General features: G+C 41.7%; 1 protein-coding gene across 1 annotated transcript in view; it reads left to right on the top strand.

Moving 5' to 3' along the window:
- Window positions 1-21,770, top strand: part of LOC308334483 (pleckstrin homology domain-containing family G member 3-like) — a 93,825-nt gene that overhangs the window by 46,158 nt on the left and 25,897 nt on the right. Inside the window, exons 5-12 of the mRNA XM_080791269.1 lie at window positions 5,386-5,486; window positions 9,474-9,543; window positions 13,045-13,091; window positions 15,430-15,580; window positions 17,576-17,710; window positions 19,304-19,486; window positions 21,196-21,288; window positions 21,428-21,514. Coding sequence (XP_080647395.1) covers window positions 5,386-5,486; window positions 9,474-9,543; window positions 13,045-13,091; window positions 15,430-15,580; window positions 17,576-17,710; window positions 19,304-19,486; window positions 21,196-21,288; window positions 21,428-21,514 — 867 coding nt within the window. The remainder of the gene's footprint in view (window positions 1-5,385; window positions 5,487-9,473; window positions 9,544-13,044; window positions 13,092-15,429; window positions 15,581-17,575; window positions 17,711-19,303; window positions 19,487-21,195; window positions 21,289-21,427; window positions 21,515-21,770) is intronic.

The raw sequence follows: 21,770 nt of genomic DNA, 5'->3' as shown, positions 1-21,770 counted from the left end.
ACATACTTAAAGGAGAATTCCATGCTAGAAGGCTTTCTTACCTTTCTTACCTTTCTTTGTAGTTGTTACGTCCCCACCAAAGAGGTCCAGGTGTTTTTTTCTGCAAAAACTCCTTATTGGCTATTTCCCCTATACCATAAGCCCTCAATGAATTGCATTTCATTTAATGGGGATTGAATGGGGCTATGGGGTGTTGTGCTGATTCGCTTATTTCCATCGAAATAAGTAGTAAAGTGTGCCGCTTGGGATATTATTTACATTATAAAGAGAGGATATATACTTTTTTTTTTTTAATGAGCGATGGAAATAAGTGAATTAGCACAACACCCCATAGCCCCATTCAATTCTCATTCAACTCAATGCAATTCATTTAGGGCTTATGGTAGGGGAAATAGCCAATAAGGAGCTTTTGCACAAAATAACACCTGGACCTCTTTGGTGGGGACGTAACGACTACAAAGAAAGGTAAGAAAGCCTTTTAGTATAGAATTCTCCTTTAACTATTACAGAGTGGAGGACGAGGCACATTGATTGTCTCTGGATATACTTGCTTACTTAATTAGTGTTCTTATATATGCATGTACGTATGTACGTGTGTATGTACGTATGTATGTATGTATTTGGTTAAAATGGGTAGGGTTTAAAAAAAGGCAAAAGCTTGCTCTGTTGCACTGGCCTAAAAGGTCAAGGCCACGTATGCAGCTGCAGACTTGTGTTTTCTCTGAAGCCATATTGGCTGTCAGTCAGTAGTTTGTGTTTCTCAATAAATGTGTCCAGTCTTGTATATTGAATAATTTTTCTAAAATCTTGAAAACTGAGGAAGCAGTGAAACAGGCCTGTAATTTGTAAAGTCCATGCATGAGTGTCCAAGTCTCTCCTTTACACCTGACAGGGGGGGAGTTTCCCTGGTTGGACGTAGGGCGTAGAAGGAACACGTTATTCCAACCAGTTCCTTTCCCCCTCCATCAGGCACCCCGGCTGGCCCGGAAGTTATGCAGGAACGCCTACCGAGTGACAAAAATACTACGAGTTTCTGGCCATGACAGCCCATATACATCCGAACAGAATTTTTTTATTTCATTGCGTTAAACGACGATAAACGTCATTAAACTAATTTTGTCACTCGCTTTTGCCATTCACTTTATGTGTGTATAGAGGTTATGTGCATAACCTCTATTCAGCACTATAGGGTAAAAAGAAAGAAAGAAAACAAAACCTATGCTAATCTAGCGAGGCTTCTTTGAAAATAAATTGTAAACACAAAGTCAAAACAATAAGACATTGAAACGAATGTTCCATTACAGGTCTGTAACTCTGTGAGATTGTACAAATAGAACCAAATGGACCCTTACAGGTCTGTAACTCTGTGAGATTGTACACATAGAACCAAATGGACCCTTACAGGTCTGTAACTCTGTGAGAGTGTACACATAGAACCAAATGGACCCTTAAAGGTCTGTAACGCTGAGAGTGTGCAAATAGAACCAAATGGACCCTTACAGGTCTGTAACTCTGAGAGTGTACAAATGGAACCAAATAGACCCTTACATGGTCTGTAACTCTGAGAGTGTACAAATGGAACCAAATAGACCCTTACATGGTCTGTAACTCTGAGAGTGTACAAATGGAACCAAATGGACCCTTGCAATGTCTGTAACTCTGAAAGTGTACATATGGAACCAAATGGACCCTTATAGATAGTGTACATTAGCCATAACCATATGGGTTAAGGGCTATCCCATCCCCCCTTATAGATGAGTTAATACCAGGTGTAAAGGTGGTCTATAATTAGCTCACTGCATGGTTAAGGTTAGAGAGACAACAGGAGATTATGTGATTACATAACAGCTTTTCACTGGAAACCACGCTACACTGCACTTTTCAATGTCTGCGTCCACTTTCATATAGGTTCAGGTTCAGGTTAATTTCTTAGTTTGTCCCCGAGGGGCGATTTGTTGTACAGCAAAGCATCATAACAGGCAGACAACATAAATCACATAAAATACAGTAGAGACACATGGTACACATAAAACAATAAAACAGGAAGTCAGTTCAAGTTATCAGTGTAGCATTGGAATTCATCATCACTTGCAATAACAGTTGTATATTAAATAATACATGAAGCGACAAAGTTACCTACTCCTCATATCAGCATTTAAGGCCTGGATAGATACAGGCACAAAGGACAATTTATATCTGTTACTAGTGGCCCCTGGGGTAACAAGACTACTCGCCCCGTTTCTGTTTTCCTCCCATAATTTTCCCCAGTGAGGGGTGGTAGAGGCTGGACAGCAGACGGCTGGACTTTGAATTTCTCTAACTATAAACTTTCATGAGAGCAGACAGCCTAAGTACAAATATAATTTAAGTCTGTTATTTATAATTTAAGTCTGTTCACAGAAGTTGTTGTACGATATGTGGGGATTATCTGACGAGGTACCATTTGAGTGGGCAAAACCTTACATATACTAAATAATACTAAATTGTTTATAGGCCGGTCAATATAAGTAAAATAATATAGCCTTTCCACAGTAGTATCTTTTTATATTTTTCCAAAAAGAATACAAACAGCCAATAGGATATTACAAAGTTATCCCCCTCACTGGTGAAAATTCCGGGAGGAAAAACGGGCAAGCACCGGGGCGAGTAGTCCAGTATTCGCCCCTGGGACCTTTAGGATAACTTATATCTGTTACTAGTGGCCCCTGGGACCTTTAGGATAACTTATATCTGTTACTAGTGGCCCCTGGGACCTTTAGGATAACTTATATCTGTTATTAGTGGCCCCTGGGACCTTTAGGATAACTTATATATGTTACTAGTGGCCCCTGGGACCTTTAGGATAACTTATATCTGTTACTAGTGGCCCCTGGGACCTTTAGGATAACTTATATCTGTTACTAGTGGCCCCTGGGACCTTTAGGATAACTTATATCTGTTATTAGTGGCCCCTGGGACCTTTAGGCCGAGGCCAGAAGATAACTTACATCTATTACTAGTGGCCCCTGGGACCTTTAGGCGGAGGCCAGAAGGGAGCAGCCTGTATTCAGAGCTGAGGGGATGAGAGTTGTCCATTCGAATGCACTTGGCTTCCTTAAGTCTTTGGAATACTTGATCCAGGCTGCTGAAATTTACTCCGGCTGTCTTTGATGCCGTTCTCACAATCCTATACTGAGGTGTTTTTTGTCCTTTTAGGTTCAGGTTTCCATATACCAACAAATGATGGAGAAGGAGATAACTGACTCAATGAAAGCACTTTAGAACAGTTTGTTGACCTTTTTCACACAGCATTTTGACAGTTCACATCAAATTTCAGCTTGCTGTCAAATGTAGTGCCCAAATATGTATAGGTGGTCAACTTGCTCACCATGGACAACACATAATAGTTGCCATAGCCCCCTTATATCCCCATATTTCATATTTTTGGGAATTATGTATATAATTATACTTTAATATTCATATGATGGTGTGACACAAATTACAGTTAACCAATGTCAATTTAAGCAAGTTTAAGACCGTTTTAATAAAAAAAACAAAAACAGAAAAGAACATTGCAAATAAAATCAACAAAATGTACTATAAAAAATGGATTAAATTGGATTAAAGATGTCAACATATGATTAAAGTTGTCAAATGATATTAGAAAGTACAAGAACATTTCCAAAGTGACGACTTTTAAGATATTTTTAGTAGATAATAAATACTTCAATCAAAGCTAAAAAAAAAAATACATTGGCCAATTTGGCTAATATTAGAGGCGGGAATTGTGAAAGTACCCGATCCGTCAAGTTCACATTATATGAAGAAATACTCTGTTACAGCTTACACGTGATTGTGTAGTCAAAATTTCACTTGAGTAAAAGTATTATTATAGTAAAGATTATAGTAAAGATGGTAAAGCACTCGGTAAAGCACTCATTAAATAGCCTGTTTCACTCTATTTTCTATATCCTGTCGATGACCCTTTCTAGTTAATCGAATGAAGTAGACGCAAAATAATGTTTATTTTGTATTGTTTGTTTGGGAATGGTTTTGTGGCGTGTGGCTGTGTGTGTGTGAGGCTAGAGTGTGTGCAACTCCTCACTCCTTTCACAACTTAACTTGTTGACACTTGTTCCGTGATGCAAGAGTGTGTGTGTGTGTGTGTGTGTGTGTGTGTGTGTGTGTGTGTGTGTGTGTGTGTGTGTGTGTGTGTGTGTGTGTGTGTGTGTGTGTGTGTGTGTGTGTGTGTGCGTGTGCGTGTGCGTGCGCGCGTGCGTGTGCGCGGACAGGACATAAAAATGTGTTGTTTTTATGGTAAAATCATAACAATAAAATCCAAAGACATTGGTATTACTATTAGAGAAAGATAGATGTTAGGTTTGGGACATTAGACATTCAGACAGAGCTTAGGTGTAGGGGTAGGAATTGGAGTTAAAGGTGATTTATACCACAGGTGCGTGCCAGTGTAAGATGGCAGTTCTCCAATGGTGTGAGGAAATGTCAAAGTCCTTACAAGTATTGTAATCCGAGCGTGTGCTTGCGTGCATGTGTGTGAGGAGGATGTTGGCTCAGTAAACAGCTGGTATATAGTTTGTTCAGATCTAGTACAAAAAAAAGAAAATTGTACTAGATCTGAATGTGAGAAGCAGCTGTGTGCCTCCCTCTGGTGGCATAATGAGACAACAGCAGCTCTAAATGACCTGCACACACACACACACACACACACACACACACACACACACACACACACACACACACACACACATCTGATGTGAGCTGTTTAACATACTAGACTGTGAGGTTTTTCTGACCCATTTTGACATTTTGAAGTTGATTATCTTTGCCCTGAAGCTACCTATCAGAAGGTTCTCCTTCCATAACTTTTCCTAAATATTCGATTGAAATCATTTATTTTCTTTATTTTTTTCCTCTTTATTTTTTTTTCCATCTGAAACATTTTCTAAATATGAATTTAGGCATACTTGTACCATCTCTGCCTATTCATTTTGGGTCAAACTGACTCCGTGTCAACTCATAAAGCAGCACCGAGTAAGGATTCAACTAGACATTTGTAGAATCGGTTCCATCGGACTTACAGTATATGGGTTAGTAATTTGAATTTGAATCCTGAATTTATTTTATTTTATTTTATATATATTATATAAACATTTCCCACTCGACAGAGACAATAGCATGTATGTTTTACAGGGCCAGACTGGGCACGCAAATACATCTGGCCCAGCCTGCATTTCTGTCCAAACATGTATAGGAAGCACATCGACAAACAAACTGAAGAATTCAGAGCAGGGAGGAGCAAAGTACATAGATCATAATGAATACACAACCTGCAATGAGTATACTGCTCGACAGTTTATTTAACATAGCTGCCTGTCTGCCTTGCAGGACTACCTGTCTCACATCATCGACCAGGCTGAGCTGACGATCCGACCGGAGCAGGTGTGTTCTCTGTTTGGGAACATTGAGGACATCTATGAGTTCAACAGGTAATTCTGGATGACCCTTGACCCCACCGTGACGTTTTGTCATGTTACATCATTCACCCAAGCGGAGTCGGTTTCCTCGACTTAAAACTAAGATGAAAAATGTTCAAACGTCGGCTGCCTTTTTTCACTGACGGAAACTAAATGAAGACAAAATTAAAACTAGAGCTATGATGACTAAGACTAAATATATTGACAATTTCGTCAGCAAATAAAAACTAGACTAAAATGTTGAACAAGAGAAAGTCCTTTTTCACTCGGTTGCATGCTGAAAATAGCCGATCTACGAGCTCACAACACTTGTTTTTTACAAGTGTAAAATCAGTCATTACGACGGCATCAAGGCCTGCCAAGGGTCAATAAAAAAAAGATACTGGTTCTGTTCAGAATCTATTGTCGTCTCTCCCGTCTTTCCACAAAATAATGGAAAATGCTCGATAGTGGGCTCGATAAGAACCCGGCTTGACAAGCCTGATCGACAAGGTGCTCGTTATCATTAAAAATAAAATATCCCCATCTATTCATGTCAAGGTCCATCATTTATTTGGCATTTGAGCCACGGACCACCATTTGACGACATTTTAGCCTCTCATGTTGCGTTCACACGAGGCATATTGTCGCTGTGTCTATCTGTACCTCACGCGGCCATCGACGCCATGAAGCGCGCGTCCTGTACCAATGTGCATCTGGAAGTTGAACAATGGAAAGCAGAACTCGGGCAACTCGCGGACGGGAGGGGAAAGTGTGAACAGATTTGACTGAGAAGCCTGCCGTTGTGCGACCTCCAGCTTTTCACCAGAGGAGAAAAACTGCATTTATTTATGTTATCCAAAAATGACTTAATAATAGCACAGGCAGACTCTATACACATACTAGAGCATTTCTCAAAATAAATGTCAGAGCTGAAATCCACATGTAAATATGAAATAAATGTTATAACGTATAGCCTAGGTGTAATGAAGGTTATAGAGTCCACAGAACTCAACTTGCTGCTTCTCTGCAAGACATTACTCTATAATTAGCCGTATCTCCAAAATGAATATGTCAAATTGAAGCTATATGATTCCCTGCTTTCATATGACATGAAAAATGGAAATTCAAAAAAATCCAATAGCAGCCCCTCCGTCAGATTTAGCCACACGTGTTCTACAGTCAATTAGCTTTTCATTAAAGTTGTAGTGAAATGAAAAATAAGTTTTTCACACTTTTAGACCATATCATCATCATATGGGCATGCCTATAACGATGGATGCCAAAAGAAAATGACAAATTCTCATTTGTGTGTTTTTATATCAAACGTCCATATTATTTATTTATTTATACTTCCTGAAAGCGTGCTCAAGGCCCATATCAATAAAAGCCAATGCAAATTAAGCTCACCACCGGTTTGATTTGATTTGTATCTGCGCGTCCGTCGAAACACAGATGCTACTGATTACAGGAATCCTCCGTTTTTTAATCCAATTCAAGATGACATCCAGACAGTGGATGTCAACCTAATCCTAAACCTCGTTTTCAACCTAATCATCACGCTAAAAATATGTATATAGGTTGTGTACAGGTTAGAAAAAAGGTCCCCTGGGGCACGGTGGCACAGTTGGTAGTGCTGTCGCCTCACAGCTAGAAGGTCCTGGGTTCGATTCCCGCTCGGGGCGCTGTGGGTGCTGGCGGCGTGTTTTCCTCCTCCGCGTCATCAGTACCCATATACCCGAAGGCGGGGTTGGTGAAAGGGCCTTTCTGTGTGGAGTTTGCATGTTCTCCCCGTGTCCCCTAGGGTAGGTACCCTCACCGGGGCGCCTGATGGAGGGGAAAGGAACTGGTTGGAATAACGTGTTCCTTCCACGCGCTACGTCCAACCAGGGAAACTCCCCCCCTGTCAGGTGTAAAGGAGCAACTTGGACACTCAAGCATGAAGGAAGCATGAGTTAAGTCCGTTGCTCTCCCCAGGTTGGCGGAGGGTGTGTAGAGCCCAGGATCACATTAGATGATTGACACAGGGGTGAAAAATATATTTAAAAAAAAAGAAAAACGTCCCCTGGCTTTTTGTCTCTCCGTGACTTTGTATACAAACCACTGTGCATGAGACGGACCTATAGGACCCATAGCCTGGAGGGATGCGACGCTCTGATTGGTTCAGAAACTTCAGAGCCGTTTCAAGCTGAAACTTCAAAATAAAATGCCCACCATTTCCGTTTCACTGCACCTTTAATTCATTATTCCTTAACTGCCTGCGTTTTTCAGTGAAACCCATATTTTGAAGGTTCCACTGGAGACCAAAAAAACGGATGTGGGGGGAAACGATTTGTCCCGGAATAGGGACACCAGGGTTGAAGGGGTTAAAACTGTGTGTGTGTGTGTGTGTGTGTGTGTGTGTGTGTGTGTGTGTGTGTGTGTGTGTGTGTGTGTGTGTGTGTGTGTGTGTGTGTGTGTGTGTGTGTGTGTGTGTGTGTGTGTGTGTGTGTGTGTGTGTGTGTGTGTGCGTGTGCGTGTCTACAGCTCAGGGACGGTAAGTGTGACAGTGTGACACTCACTGTGTGTTGCTGTGCACACATTGCATGGAAACTCACAAGGACTGTGTGTGTGTGTGTGGTTTGGTGTGGGCATCTTGCCATGAGGTGTGATTTTAAACTCTTGTTAAGTTTAACTGTCAAACACTGTAAAAACATTTTTAATGAATGAATTGCATCATTTTTATAGCGCTTTTCCAAGTGCTCAAAGCGCTTTACAATGGTTCATTAATTCATACATCGGGAGGTGAAGCGGCGAACAGTCAACGCCAGCGTCCTCGCTTCCCACATTCACACACCAATAGTGTGGCGAGCTCACACCGACCGAGACTGGAGGCAATGTAGGGTTCAGTGTCTTGCCCAAGGACACTTCGACATGGAGGAGGAGCAGGGATTCGAACCGCCGACCCACGGATCATTGGACGACCTGCTCTACCTCCCGAGACATTCATTGCATCACTGTCTGGCCGATAAAAAAAAAAAGTCGCTGTCCGTCCTACAATACCCACAATGCATTGCAAAGTATTGTCTCAAGGGCCAAATTCCAATACCCAAAATACCCAAAAATTATGGTGAAATTGCTGACCTGATGAAATAATAATGTGACCATCTTGTGGACTTACAGTATATGGAGGTCTTTAAAGACGTGGCCTAAATACCGCTGGGTTGAACTCGGCTAATGAACAAACCGCAACGATTCACATTCACATTTGGACACTGACATTATGTAATTGTCTACACGGTTGTCACATATTTCAGCAGGTCGCCAATGTCACCGTAACACCACCATGGTAAATGGTGCATTTACATAGCGCCATTATCCAAGGCACTTTACATAGATTGTGCATTACATTCACCCATTCACACACACATTCATACACCGACGGCACCGATATATATATATATATATATATATATATATATATATATATATATATATATATATATATATATATATATATATATATATATATATATATAATATTTGGAATGTTATTGTTTTTTTAACGTCTAAAATGCTATGCAGGTCAAAAGGTTGAACGTGGTTGCCCCGTCAATGTTAACTGTCGTGTCAAACAGTGAAATATAGACCAGGGCCCGCCTATACTATGTATCTTAGGTCTTATACCTGTCCCTCTGGCCTATTGGCTGTGTGTTTCCTCTGTTCCTGTTGGCTGTCAAGGACTGTCTAAAGAGGACAAGAAGTGAAGACGCCATGTTGCTCACATGGTGCTCCATGGAAGGAAAGCAACATGCAGTTGCAGACCAAGGAAGCTGAACGCGGAAGTGTTAAGGCTGCATAAAGCCCATTGCGCATGTTTCTTTCCTTCCATGGAGCACCATGTATGAGCAACATGCCCTTACGGTCTTCGCTTCCCGTCCTCTTTATACAGTCCTTGTTGGCTGTGTGTTCCTCTGGCCTCTGACTGGCTGCATGTTGTGCTTCCTCTGTTCCTATATTGGCTTATATGGTGTGTTGCAGTGAGCTGCTCCAGTCATTGGATCTGTGTGACAACGACCCAGTGGCCGTGGCCCGCTGTTTCGTCATGAAGGTGAGACCAGGAGAATGACACATCATTATGCTATATTCATATGTTCATATAGTGTTTCTATATAGACCAGGGGTTCTCAACGTTTTTTGGTCTCGGGACCCCCGCCCCGCAGCCTCCCGACCCCCCCACTATAAATTGACTGCTACAATAACCTTAATAATAGAGACAATACACCATAAATAAATACTGAAACCAGATGTAGTCATTAGGGAAGGTGTATGCATGTATGTACTATGTGTAGTGTACTATATGTATATTCATTCATCATTTCCACTTTCCAGCCATGCAGTTGCAAAAAAAAAAAAAAATTCTTTTGTTTGTTTTTTTTAATAATTTGGGGACCCCCCCCCCAAAATAATTTGGCGACCCCCTGGGGGTCCCCGGACCCCACTTTGGGAGCCACTGGTTTTAGAGACCATCAGACTGACATTATTCTATACATTCACGTTTTCTATTGTATGATTTACAAAAATGACTCGCTCGCTGCCTGGAGGAAAAGAGTGAAGGAAGACTCCTTAGACTGAGACTAAAGTGCTCTGTGCTCATCATCATAGTGAGTTAAAATGAGCAAATTATGCTAATGTTCACTATGTATGAACTGAAGTGCATTGGGGGTCACCGTCCAATCATGCAGTTCAAATTATGATTTGAAATATGATTTGACGATGGCGAGGGCCAATATATTTCCACACTCACTCCAGAGGGGCCACAGTGCATATTGCTGTCGTAGGTAGCAAAAACAGCCAATCTACAAGCTCGATCTACAAGCTCAATCTACAAGCTGATCTACAAGCTCAACGCTTGTAGATCAGCTATTTTTTTTTGTTGCTATATTTGAATTGAAAACCTGAATAATAATTTTGCTATTTTTGAATTGGAATCCTGAAAAGTATAACCTTTTTGAATTTCAAATGCATTTAGTTATAGTCATGTTAACTGTATGAACCGTTAACATAACTACATTGGACACAAAAAAGACAATAACATTTGATAACATAAGTATACATAAGTCATTTAACATAACATAAGTCATTTAAGTATACTAGTCATTTAATACATGGCCATGAAGTAATTAAAGCGGGTTTGGAATTGTAACAGCTGAAATCAATACTATATCAGTATTCTGATATTAACATGCTGGGCCGCATTAAGTGAAGGTGGGGGCCGCCCCCTGATCTATCATGTAGCATTGATAGTGAGGACCAGGTTATAATCAGAAGAGAACAGCACAATGATGTGTGTGAACTAGGGCTTTCACTTCTAGTCATTTGTACTAGTTGCCTAGTGTACTCGTCGACTAGTAAACTAGTTATTAAGTACCAACAAGGTCGACTAGTGGATTTACTAGTCGACTAGTTCAGGGGTTCTCAACATGTGGGTCGCGACCCCCTTTGGGGCAATCCCAAAATATTTTTTTGCAACTGAATGGCTGGGAAATGTAAATTAAGAGTTGACATATAGAGCACCGAAGTCCTGGCGTCACTGTCGGTATAGAGGGCGTCAGTCCCCAGGTTCATGTATTTTTTTATTTGCATTGGAATCCCCATAGGGGGATTTTAGATCTCTTCATATAAGAACTGCGTTTGGAAAATAAACCGATCATCCCGGCCTTTTCACTCATATGGATATGAAGCATCGACTGAAGGTGGAAATGTACAAATATACCCAAAGAGTAACAAAATAAGCGTTAGAAATGAGTCAAACAACCCAGAGACTACATTTCCGGGTAGGCGGGGTGGCTGCATCTGCCTGTATGGAATGTTAATTAAGTTTATTTTTATTTTTATTTTATTGATATTTAATGTTTCGTGGTTCGTACGAGTCGAGTCACCACCAGCTGAGCTTACGTCAATGAGGAATCTCAGGAACGCAATGTGTCGACAGCTGGGCGTGACGTATATTAGCAGCGACATTGCCTTCATATGTAGTTTCAAGGCTTTTGCGGCCACATTAATTCCATTTTATCCATAAACTGGCTGTATCGAATATTAATGGACATCATTAACGACACACAGGACAGCCACCCCCCTGACAGAAAGGCTGAGATGATCGGTTTATTTTTCAAACACAGTTCTTATATGAAGCGATCTAAAATACCTAAATATCTAAAATGGGGATTTCAATGCAACTAAAAAAAAATACATGAACCTGTGTACTGGCGCCCTCTACTGAAAGTGACGTCAGACTTCGGTGCTCTCTATAGTACACATAGTACATACATACCCCCAGCCCTAATGATTAGATCTGGTTTTCAGTATTTATTTATGGTGTATTGTCTCTATTATTAAAGGTGATATAGGCAAGTTTTCAGCCAAAAATCAACATATTTATCTATCTATATTTGTGGCCTTATTCCCTCTATCTTCCCCTATATTTTGATGCTGAGCTGCTGCCCTGTAGACATACACTCTCCCTTTGTCTCCCTCTATGTGTTTGTATCTGTTTATATCCACTGTTGTTTATGTCGCGGGACGGAAGCGTCGTGTTGGGAGGAGGGTCTGTGTGGGGGGTGACGCGGAGTCTTAGCCAATTGCAGCGCGAGGCTGTGACTGTGTGTTCGACCCAGCAGTATTATAATGAAAACGCAATGCGATTTCATTGCAACTTGCAATGAAATCGCATTGGTGAAACTAAGATATGGGGATAATATTATACTTGCAATTTGCAAGTATAATATTATCCCCATATCTTAGTTTCACCATTGTTCATGTGAAATAGTATGTTTATGATGTAATATGTAAGCCTGTTGAAATTATGAGAATCGCTATGTATAGCGCATGGTTTGGTGGTCCGGCCGGCTTGAAGCTTGCATTCAACCCGTGCTCGCCAACGGTGACAAGCCGTCGCTGATCATCATAGCGATGAATAACCGTGGACAAAGTAGTTCACATGAACGATGCTGTAGTGGCTGGGGCATTTGAGGGGCAATATGTTTTATATGCACGATTACAAATGAAAGATAATTGAATTGAGAGCCAGTGAGTCTGCTCCACTACTTCCTACTTCCTCATTTGCGGGACTCGTCGTGTCAGTCTTGTGATATTGTGATTACGCTACAGTTACCCTTAAAAAAACATGTCAACTCAATGTCATTGTTGTAACTATGATATCGATAGAAATTCATAATTTTTTAATGTCATATTTAGCCATACGAGCGCAATATCCATAGCGTCCCTCCCAGCAGCAACAACAACCCCATAGCCTGAAGTGACCTGGCTCAGCCAATAGAATGACGGGGGGAGGGGGGTGGAGCTAGATTTTAATTTGTTTGGAAACACTCGATCAATTCTGTGTACAAACACTGGAAACTTGCCTATATCACCTTTAAGGTTATTTGTATAGCAGTCAATTTATATTGTGGGGGCGGGGGCCGAGACACACTGCCAAAGCATCTCCGGGGGTCCCCGGGCCAAAAAACGTTGAGAACCCCTGGACTAGTTGAATAGTCGACGACTAGTTGCTTAAAGCCCTAGTGTGAACTCTATGTGTCTCTGGTTGCAGACGGAGGACTTTGACATCTACACGCAGTACTGCACCAACTACCCTAAGTGAGTATACTACTTAGCCTCGGAAACCCAGACGTTTTTATTTCCAGGGAGAAAAAAAAAAGTCTGGGTCTGAGTCCACTTCAATTCGGCATAGAGCAGCGCAAACATTGCTCACTCTCTGCTGATTTCTGATTGTCTGCACCTTTGTTAAATTTACATACACATGCACACATGTACACACACACATGCTCCTCTCTCTCTCTGTCGCTCTAAGTAATTAGTCTCATGTCGCGCAGCTGCGCATATATTCTCCCGGCGGATCCTGCCGGGAGCTGCCTATGCCATAAAAAGCATAGGTGAGTTCCAGCCTAGTATACTACTGACACCAGTGTTTATTTCGTCGACTAAATCTAAGACGAGAAATGTCCGTCGACTGCCTTGTTTTCGCTGACGAACGCTGAACGTAAACTGAATGAAAACTGAGCTATGAGGACTAAAACTAAGACTAAATATATTGACAATTCCATCAGCAAATAAAAACTAGACTACAATGTTAGGAAGGGACTATAGTGGACAAGAGATCCAGTATAAGTCATTGTACACTTGGTTGCGTGCTGAAAATTTATTTTGTGTAAAATCAGCCATCACGTCAAGGCCCGCCAAACATTTTAGTCGACTAAACCAACTGTAGATTTAGTCCACTAAAATCTTATGACATTTAGTCGACTGAAACTAGACACTATAAAACATTCCAGGTGACTAAATTGTGACTGAAACTAAGTGAAAACTATTCATGTGCTGCCAAAAAACAACACTGACTAGACTGACACACATCTACACACAGTACTGCACCGACCATCTTATCCAATTTAGACCCGAGGCCGATTCTAAATGTCTGCTAAATCCTAAAAACATATGTTTCTATGTCAGTGGTGCTCAAACCTTTTCATGTCAAGCACCCCCAGAATGTATCCCCGGACCCCCCCGTCTGATATATTTTTTGTTTTGTTCCCGGAACCTCGCAGAAGCAAAGCATACAAGTTTAAAAAACGTTCACTCTGAAAGAGTGTATATTCAAAGATTTGCACCGCATTTAAATAAATACAAATAGCAGACCGACAAGCTCGTAGCACGGCACTGAGAGCTTGTCGGAGTCCACCTTAGACCGTAGTGCTTGCACTAGCCTCGATGCATGGCATATGCAAAGGCTAAACTGATGCAATTCAGATAGCATTTTTTTATGTAGACAACATAGCATTATAGTGTATGATCATAGTTAGATGGATGTTAGGTTCTTACTGTAGCTTACGTTATGATCCTTGATGACTATTTCTATGTATATGATGTGTTTTACCTTGTCTTGTTCTTGCTTACTGTAAGTCTCTCTGGATAGAGCACCGGAAGTCTGACGTCAATATCGGTAGAGGGCGCAAATCCAAGCGTTACACATTTTAGATCGCCTCATATAAGAACTGTGTTTGAAAAATAAACATGTCATGCCGGCCGTTTCACTCATATGGATATGAAGAATCAACTGACTGAGAGAAAACGCTAATGTTACTGCTGCTGCTGAATTAGTTTTAAATTTTCGCTAGAAACAGACTACCGGTATATGAGTGACTGACAGTCGCAAACGATACAGAGACACCTCCCTGACAATAACGCAGAGACAGCTTGTTTATTTTTGGACCACAATGTTTGTATATGAAACGATATTAAGATCACCCCATGTTATTCTCCATAGAGAAATCACTTCCGTGAACCATGGGCAGAACCAGGGTATGAGCGAGTGACGTCAGGACTTCGGCGCTCTATTAAAGGAGAATTCCATACTAAAAGGCTTTCTTACCTTTCTTTGTAGTCGTTACGTCCCCACCAAAGAGGTCCAGGTGTTATTTTGTGCAAAAGCTCCTTATTGGCTGTTTCCCCTACCATAAGCCCTAAATGAATTGCATTGAATTTAATGGGAATTGAATGGGGCTATGGGGTGTTGTGCTAATTCGCTTATTTCCATCGCTCAAAATTATAATTTCTTTGTATATATCCTCTCTTCATAATGTAAATAATATCCCAAGCGGCACACTTTACTACTTCTTTCGATAGAAATAAGCGAACTAGCATAACACCCCATAGCCCCATTAAATTCCCATTCAATGCAATGCAATTCATTGAGGGCTTATGGTAGGGAAAATAGCCAATAAGGAGTTTTTGCACAAAAAAAACACCTGGACCTCTTTGGTGGGGACGTAACAACTACAAAGAAAGGTCAGAAAGATAAGAAAGCATTCTAGCATGGAATTCTCCTTTAAGTCTGCTAAATGCCTAAATTGTAAATTGTCTGTCTGTCTGTCTGTCCGTCCGCCCATGCACCACCCCCACCTCCCTGCCCCCTGTGTAGTTCCGTGGCTGCCCTGACAGAGTGCATGAGGAACAAGTCTCTGGCCAAGTTCTTCCGGGAGCGCCAGGCCACCCTGAAGCGCTCTCTCCCTCTGGGATCCTACCTCCTGAAACCCGTCCAGAGGATCCTCAAGTACCACCTACTGCTGCAGGTAAATAATGTCTTCCGCCGTATAGTCTGAAAACCCCACCTCTTCAGACTCCATCATGGCCCGTAGCACTTGCCCTATAGAGCGCCGCAGTCCCCGCCCCCTTTCAGAAAAGCGAGCACTTTTAATATAATTTATTTAAAGACGGTTACGCCGCGGACAAAGCCAATTCGGATCGTGATGAATCATGACAATGAACACAATCTTTTGGGCCGATCAAATAATTTATAAGACGAAAAACAAAACAAATAGTGTTGTCTCCTGACTTTCTTTTCTTCTTTCTAATGATTTGATCGGCCCAAAAGATTGTGTTCATTGTCATGATTCGTCACGATCCGAATTGGCTTTGTCCGCGGCGTAACCGTCTTTAAATAAATTATATTAAAAGTGCCGATGGGAGAATGCATGGGGCTTCCACTTCCTGGGCCACTCGCTTTTCTGAAAGGGGGCGGGGACTGCGGCGCTCTATAGCACTTGCCCTATATACCCCGGCCCGACGACCTTACGGGCGTATGCAAAGGCCCCAATGCACTCTCATGCAACTTAGATAGCATTTGAATGTAGACTTATAGCATTGTATGTAGACATAAAAGCACCATAAAGTATATTCCACTGTTACGTTCTTAGCTTATATGTGTGATTCATGATAACTACCTTTCCATGTATGTGATGCATTGCCATGCTTTTTGTTCTTGCTTAATGTAAATCGCTCTGGATTAAGAGCGTCTGCTAAATTCATAAATTGTAATTGTATATACAATCATTGAATATATATTTCAGAGCGAACACATTTTAACTAAAATATTTGCTTCTGGTGGGGGGTGGGGCGGGGGGGGGGGGGGTGTCCCTGGAACTACATATTTTGAGCTGGGGGTCCGTGGCCCAATAGAGATCATTCTGGGGGTCCTTGACATGGAAGAGGTTGAGCACCTGCACTGACATAGAAATATAGGTTTTTCAGATTTTATTTATTTATTTAGAAGCCTTTTTTTTATCGACCTCAGTCCAAAATGGGTTAAATTATACCATTACTTACAATACTGCAGGTATTTGAACGTCTAATTGAACTGTGGTTTCTGTCGGACGTAGTGAAGAGAGTATACATCTGGTGAAACAGCTCTGCTGGTGTCCCTGCAACGTCCACGGGCATACTGTAGACTCTCCTATAGATTGAAAACATTTCAAAACCGGATAAAATACATCTATGAGAGTCTAAATCTTAGACTATAGTCACGCAGGGGGCCTGTTTCACGAAACCTATCGATTTGGGGGCAGCCATGCATCCTGAATGAAGTGGGACGGGACGCGAGAATGCCACTCTGGTCTTTTTGGTTCTTTGATTATATAGCTACAGTCAAGGAAGGAATCTACGATGGAGCTCATGGTCTTCTGGAAGAATTCAGCCAGGCTTTTATGATCCTGGCTCGACAAAATGTGCCCCTTCTTCAGCCTCGGCTTGGCGTTATAGTGGGACAGAATAATACCAGGCTGTACGGAAGGCAGGCTTTTTGATCAAACCTGGATTATTTAATTCTGCTTTCGTGAAACGGGTACAGAGGAAGAAGCTGAAAAAAGAGCCAGTATAGGTGTAAACAGCTGATGGAAGGTGTTTTATTAGTTGTTTTGTTTTTTTTACCCATTCAGACCTGACACTAGATTCTAGAAAATCCTAACGGTTTTCTGAAAAACCCATGTTTCTATGTCAGTGGTGCTCAACCTTTTTCCATGTCAAGGAGCCCCAGAATTATCTGTCCTATTTTGTCGCAGATCTACAAGCTACGAGCTTGTAGATCTGCTATTTTTCCATAGCTAAAGTATAACATGTATAATAATGCTTAAAAAACACCAAAAAGAGGTTCCCGTACGTCCTGCATGGGTTAATTCATCTTTATCGCAATCACTGTGTGTGTGCGCGGCTGCGTGCGCGTGTGCGCGCGCGTGTGTGTGTGTGACTGTGTGTGACTGTGTGTGACTGTGTGTGTGTGTGCGTGTGTGCAGGAGATAGCGAAGCACTTTGACCCGGAGGAGGAGGAGGGCTACGAGGTGGTGCAGGAGGCCATCTACACCATGACGGGTGTGGCCTGGTACATCAACGACATGAAGAGGAAGCATGAGCACTCTGTTAGACTGCAGGTACACACGCACACGCACACACGCACACCATGACGGGTGTGGCCTGGTACATCAACGACATGAAGAGGAAGCACGAGCACTCTGTTAGACTGCAGGTACACACGCACACGCACACACACACGCACACGCACACACGCACACCATGACGGGTGTGGCCTGGTACATCAACGACATGAAGAGGAAGCACGAGCACTCTGTTAGACTGCAGGTACACACGCACACGGACACGCACGTACACACACACACGCACACCATGACGGGTGTGGCCTGGTACATCAACGACATGAAGAGGAAGCACGAGCACTCTGTTAGACTGCAGGTACACACACACACGGACACACACGCACACTAAAACTAAGATGAAAAATGTTCGTCGACTACCTTTTTTCACTGACGAAAACTAAATGGAAACTAAATGAAAACTAAGCCACGATGACTAAAAGTTAGACTAAATGTATTGACAATTTCGTCAAAAGATAATTAAAAACTACACTAAAAATGTTAGGAAGGGACTAGCGGACAAGAGATCCAGTATAAGTCATTTGACACTTGAAAATAGCCGATCTACAAGCTCACAAGGCGACGCAGCGCGACGCGTTGTCAGCAAGTGTAAAATCAGCCATTCCGACGGCATAAAGGCCCGCCAAAATACATGTTGGTCGACTAAATCAACTGTAGATTTAGTCGGCTAAAATCGTATGATGTTTATTTAACTAAAACTAGACTAACATTAAACGCACACACACACACACACACACACACACACACACACACACACACACACACACACACACATACACACAAAGAAGAATTAAGAAACACAAATATATGGACTCAAGCAACACAAATAAAACTCATGCAAGTAAAACTTAAAGAAACTTTAAGATAACTTAAAAGCTTGGGAATGGAACAAAAAAAGAAAAGAAGAATACTTAAGACGGGGTTATAAAAACAGAGGGCCAGTTTGACATGGACGGGGGAGTTAACCCATTCTGTACGGGAACACCTTTTGGTGTTTTAAGCATTATGATATGCTTTAGCTATTGAAACAGCAGATCTGTTTGAAATATCGTGAAAATGTGGCGCAAATCTTTGAACATATATATTCTTTAACTCAAATCTTTGCTTCTGGGGGGAAGCAAAGAATTTGAGTTTAAAAACGTTCGCTGTGAAATAATATATATTCAAAGATTTGCGTCACATTTTAAAGATTTTTTCCGAAAATAGCAGATCTACGAGCTGGTAGCTTGTAGATCTGCTATTTTTCCACAGCTAAAGTTAAAAAAAATCACACCCGTGTGAAGTGAGGGGCACTCTTAGCATCGTACATGATCACGCATCATCTCATACTGGCCAATCAGAATGTCTGTTTGGTTAGGATTGGTTAGCTGATTTGCTGATTTACGTATGACGTACATTTTCCCTTCATTGTCAATTGGCGTTTGGACATTTGACCCGAATGCCCCTCTCACTGTCAATGGCAAATCTGGAGACGTGTGGGGTACAAAAAATTATGTTTATAGGAGAAAGTGCTTCCATGTCTTCTTAAAGAGTGGGCTTTTTAAAGGTGTGATTGCTGTGCTTGGCCACCAGGAGGTGCAGTCCCTGCTGCTGAACTGGAAGGGCGCCGACCTGACCACCTACGGAGAGCTGGTGCTGGAGGGGACCTTCAAGGTGACCCGCGCCAAAAACGAGCGCACCCTCTTCCTGTTCGAGCGCATGCTGCTCATCGCCAAGCGCCGCGGAGACCTCTACGTCTACAAGTCCCACATAACGGTATGCGTCTCATTAGGGCATTAATTAAGCAACTAGTCGACTATTCAACTGGTCGACTAGTAAAATCCACTAGTCGACTATGTTGGTACTAGTTGACTAGTTGATGAGAATTGTCTTATTTTTTTGCACCACTCAGTTCACACGGGTGTGATTTTGTTTTACTTTAGTTTTAGTCATATAAGTCTCTTGGATAGTTTTATCATTTTGGTTTTAGTCACCTGGAATGTTTTGGTGTTAGTCTAGTCTTCATTCTTGCTATCTATCCGATCTACAAGCTCACAACGTGTCACGCTGCGACACGTTTTGAGCTTGTAGATCGGCTCTTTTCAGCACACAACCAAGTGTAAAATGACTCATACTGGATCTCTTGTCCACTAGTCCCCTTTTTGTCTAGTTTTAGAAAATTCAACAAAAGAATCCAATGGCAGCCCCCCCCCACTCAAATTTGACCAACAAATCATGACAATAAACAAAGAAATTTGGGCCGAACCTTTTTTTCCTTTCCTTTCTAATTATTCGTTCAGCCCTTAAATCCAATGTATTTATAGAGGGTATGCGCATGCTTAATAAAGTGAACGGCACATCGAGTGGCAAAGCAAGTAAGTAAGCAAAGTGAGCTTAACATTGTTTATTGTTGTTTAATGCAATCAGACAGGACTTTTCTGTGTGGATGTATGGGCCGTCAAGGAAGGCCACAAAGTAGTTTCTTGCCACTCGGTAGCCATTCCTGCATAACTTCCGGGGTTTGATGATGATGTCACGCGGCGCATACCCCTCAATAGTCATTTGATTTGTCAACTCGGCTGTTGGCTTCGTTCGAGGCTTTGAAGGTCTTTACTAAGGCTGTCAAAAATTAAAATATTTAACGCAATTAACGCATGTTAGTGTTCCCCCTAACATGCCCCCGTGCGCGCGGCTCAGGAACATCCAGAGCATATCAAATATGTCACTGTGTAGCACACAGTCATGATTGAACAACACCAGAGAGATAGCTTGTGTATTGTAGACGGGTTGACAAGTGGTTTGATTCTGTAACTCTGTTGTGTTACTTTGTCTGCCTAGCAAAGCCCCATTAGGCTACACCGCACAGTCACACACACACACGCACGCCTCGTCCAGTTTTCCTCCCTCCTCTGCACACACACACACACACACACACACACACACACACACACATATGGCTATACTAAATGCATTAGAAAACTAAAAAAACATTCCAAAACTAATGTCTATCCGCTTTCTGTCATTTATATTTCCATTTCCACAACAATAAACAGGAAAACATGGCATATTTTGGACATAGTTCGAATGGTGGTTAATCATGATTAAATTGATTTTGAAGCTGTGATTAATCTGATTAAAATGTGTAATCATTTGACAGCCCTAGTCTTTACGTAAATACTTTTTGAAACGTCTATTGGAAATTGTTTTTATTGCATTGCGCTTTTATGTTGGTCGAACAGCACTACTAAGGCTAAACGAATGCATATAATAATAATCATTTAATATTATAAACTCTCAGTGTTGAGACTAAAATGTTCATATGGTATAAATATATCCTGATTCAAACAGTATATAGAGCGTTATACTGTATATAGTTTCCCTGTAGAATTAATTGTAATTTGCGTAATTTTTAATTTCAAATAAAGTGTGTGTGTGTGTGTGTGTGTGTGTGTGTGTGCGTGTGTGCGTGCGTGTGTGTGTTCCAGTGTTCCACTCTGATGCTGATAGAGAGCTCAAAGGATTCTCTGTGCTTCAGCGTCACTCACTACAAACACCCCAAACAACCCACTACCGTACAGGTAACACACGCACGCACGCACGCTCACTCGCACGTGTGTCAAACCACGTTTTAGAATGAAGGCCAATGTGTGTGTTCGGAATGTGTGTAATGGTGTGTGTGTTTGTGTGTACGTGTACGTGTGTGCGCGTTCTGTTCAGGCGAGAACCGTAGAGGAGAAGAAACTGTGGACTCATCACATCAAACGACTCATTCTGGAAAACCACCACGCCATCATACCTCAGAAGGTACTGTGTAGTGTGTAGTACACCTATCAATAATACACCAATGACATGGTGTTATACCTCAGAAGGTACTGTGTAGTGTGTAGTACACCTATCAAGAATACACCAATGACATGGTATTATACCTCAGAAGGTACTGTGTAGTGTGTAGTACACCTATCACTAATACACCAATGACATGGTATTATACCTCAGAAGAGTACACTTATCAATAATACACCAATGACATGGTATTATACCTCAGAAGGTACTGTGTAGT

Source organism: Protomyctophum bolini (genome assembly GCF_963924005.1).
Source record: "Protomyctophum bolini genome assembly, chromosome: 19".
NCBI classification, from domain to species: domain Eukaryota; kingdom Metazoa; phylum Chordata; class Actinopteri; order Myctophiformes; family Myctophidae; genus Protomyctophum; species Protomyctophum bolini.
Note: the sequence above shows the minus strand (reverse complement) of the source record. Positions and strands in the feature narration are given on the sequence as shown.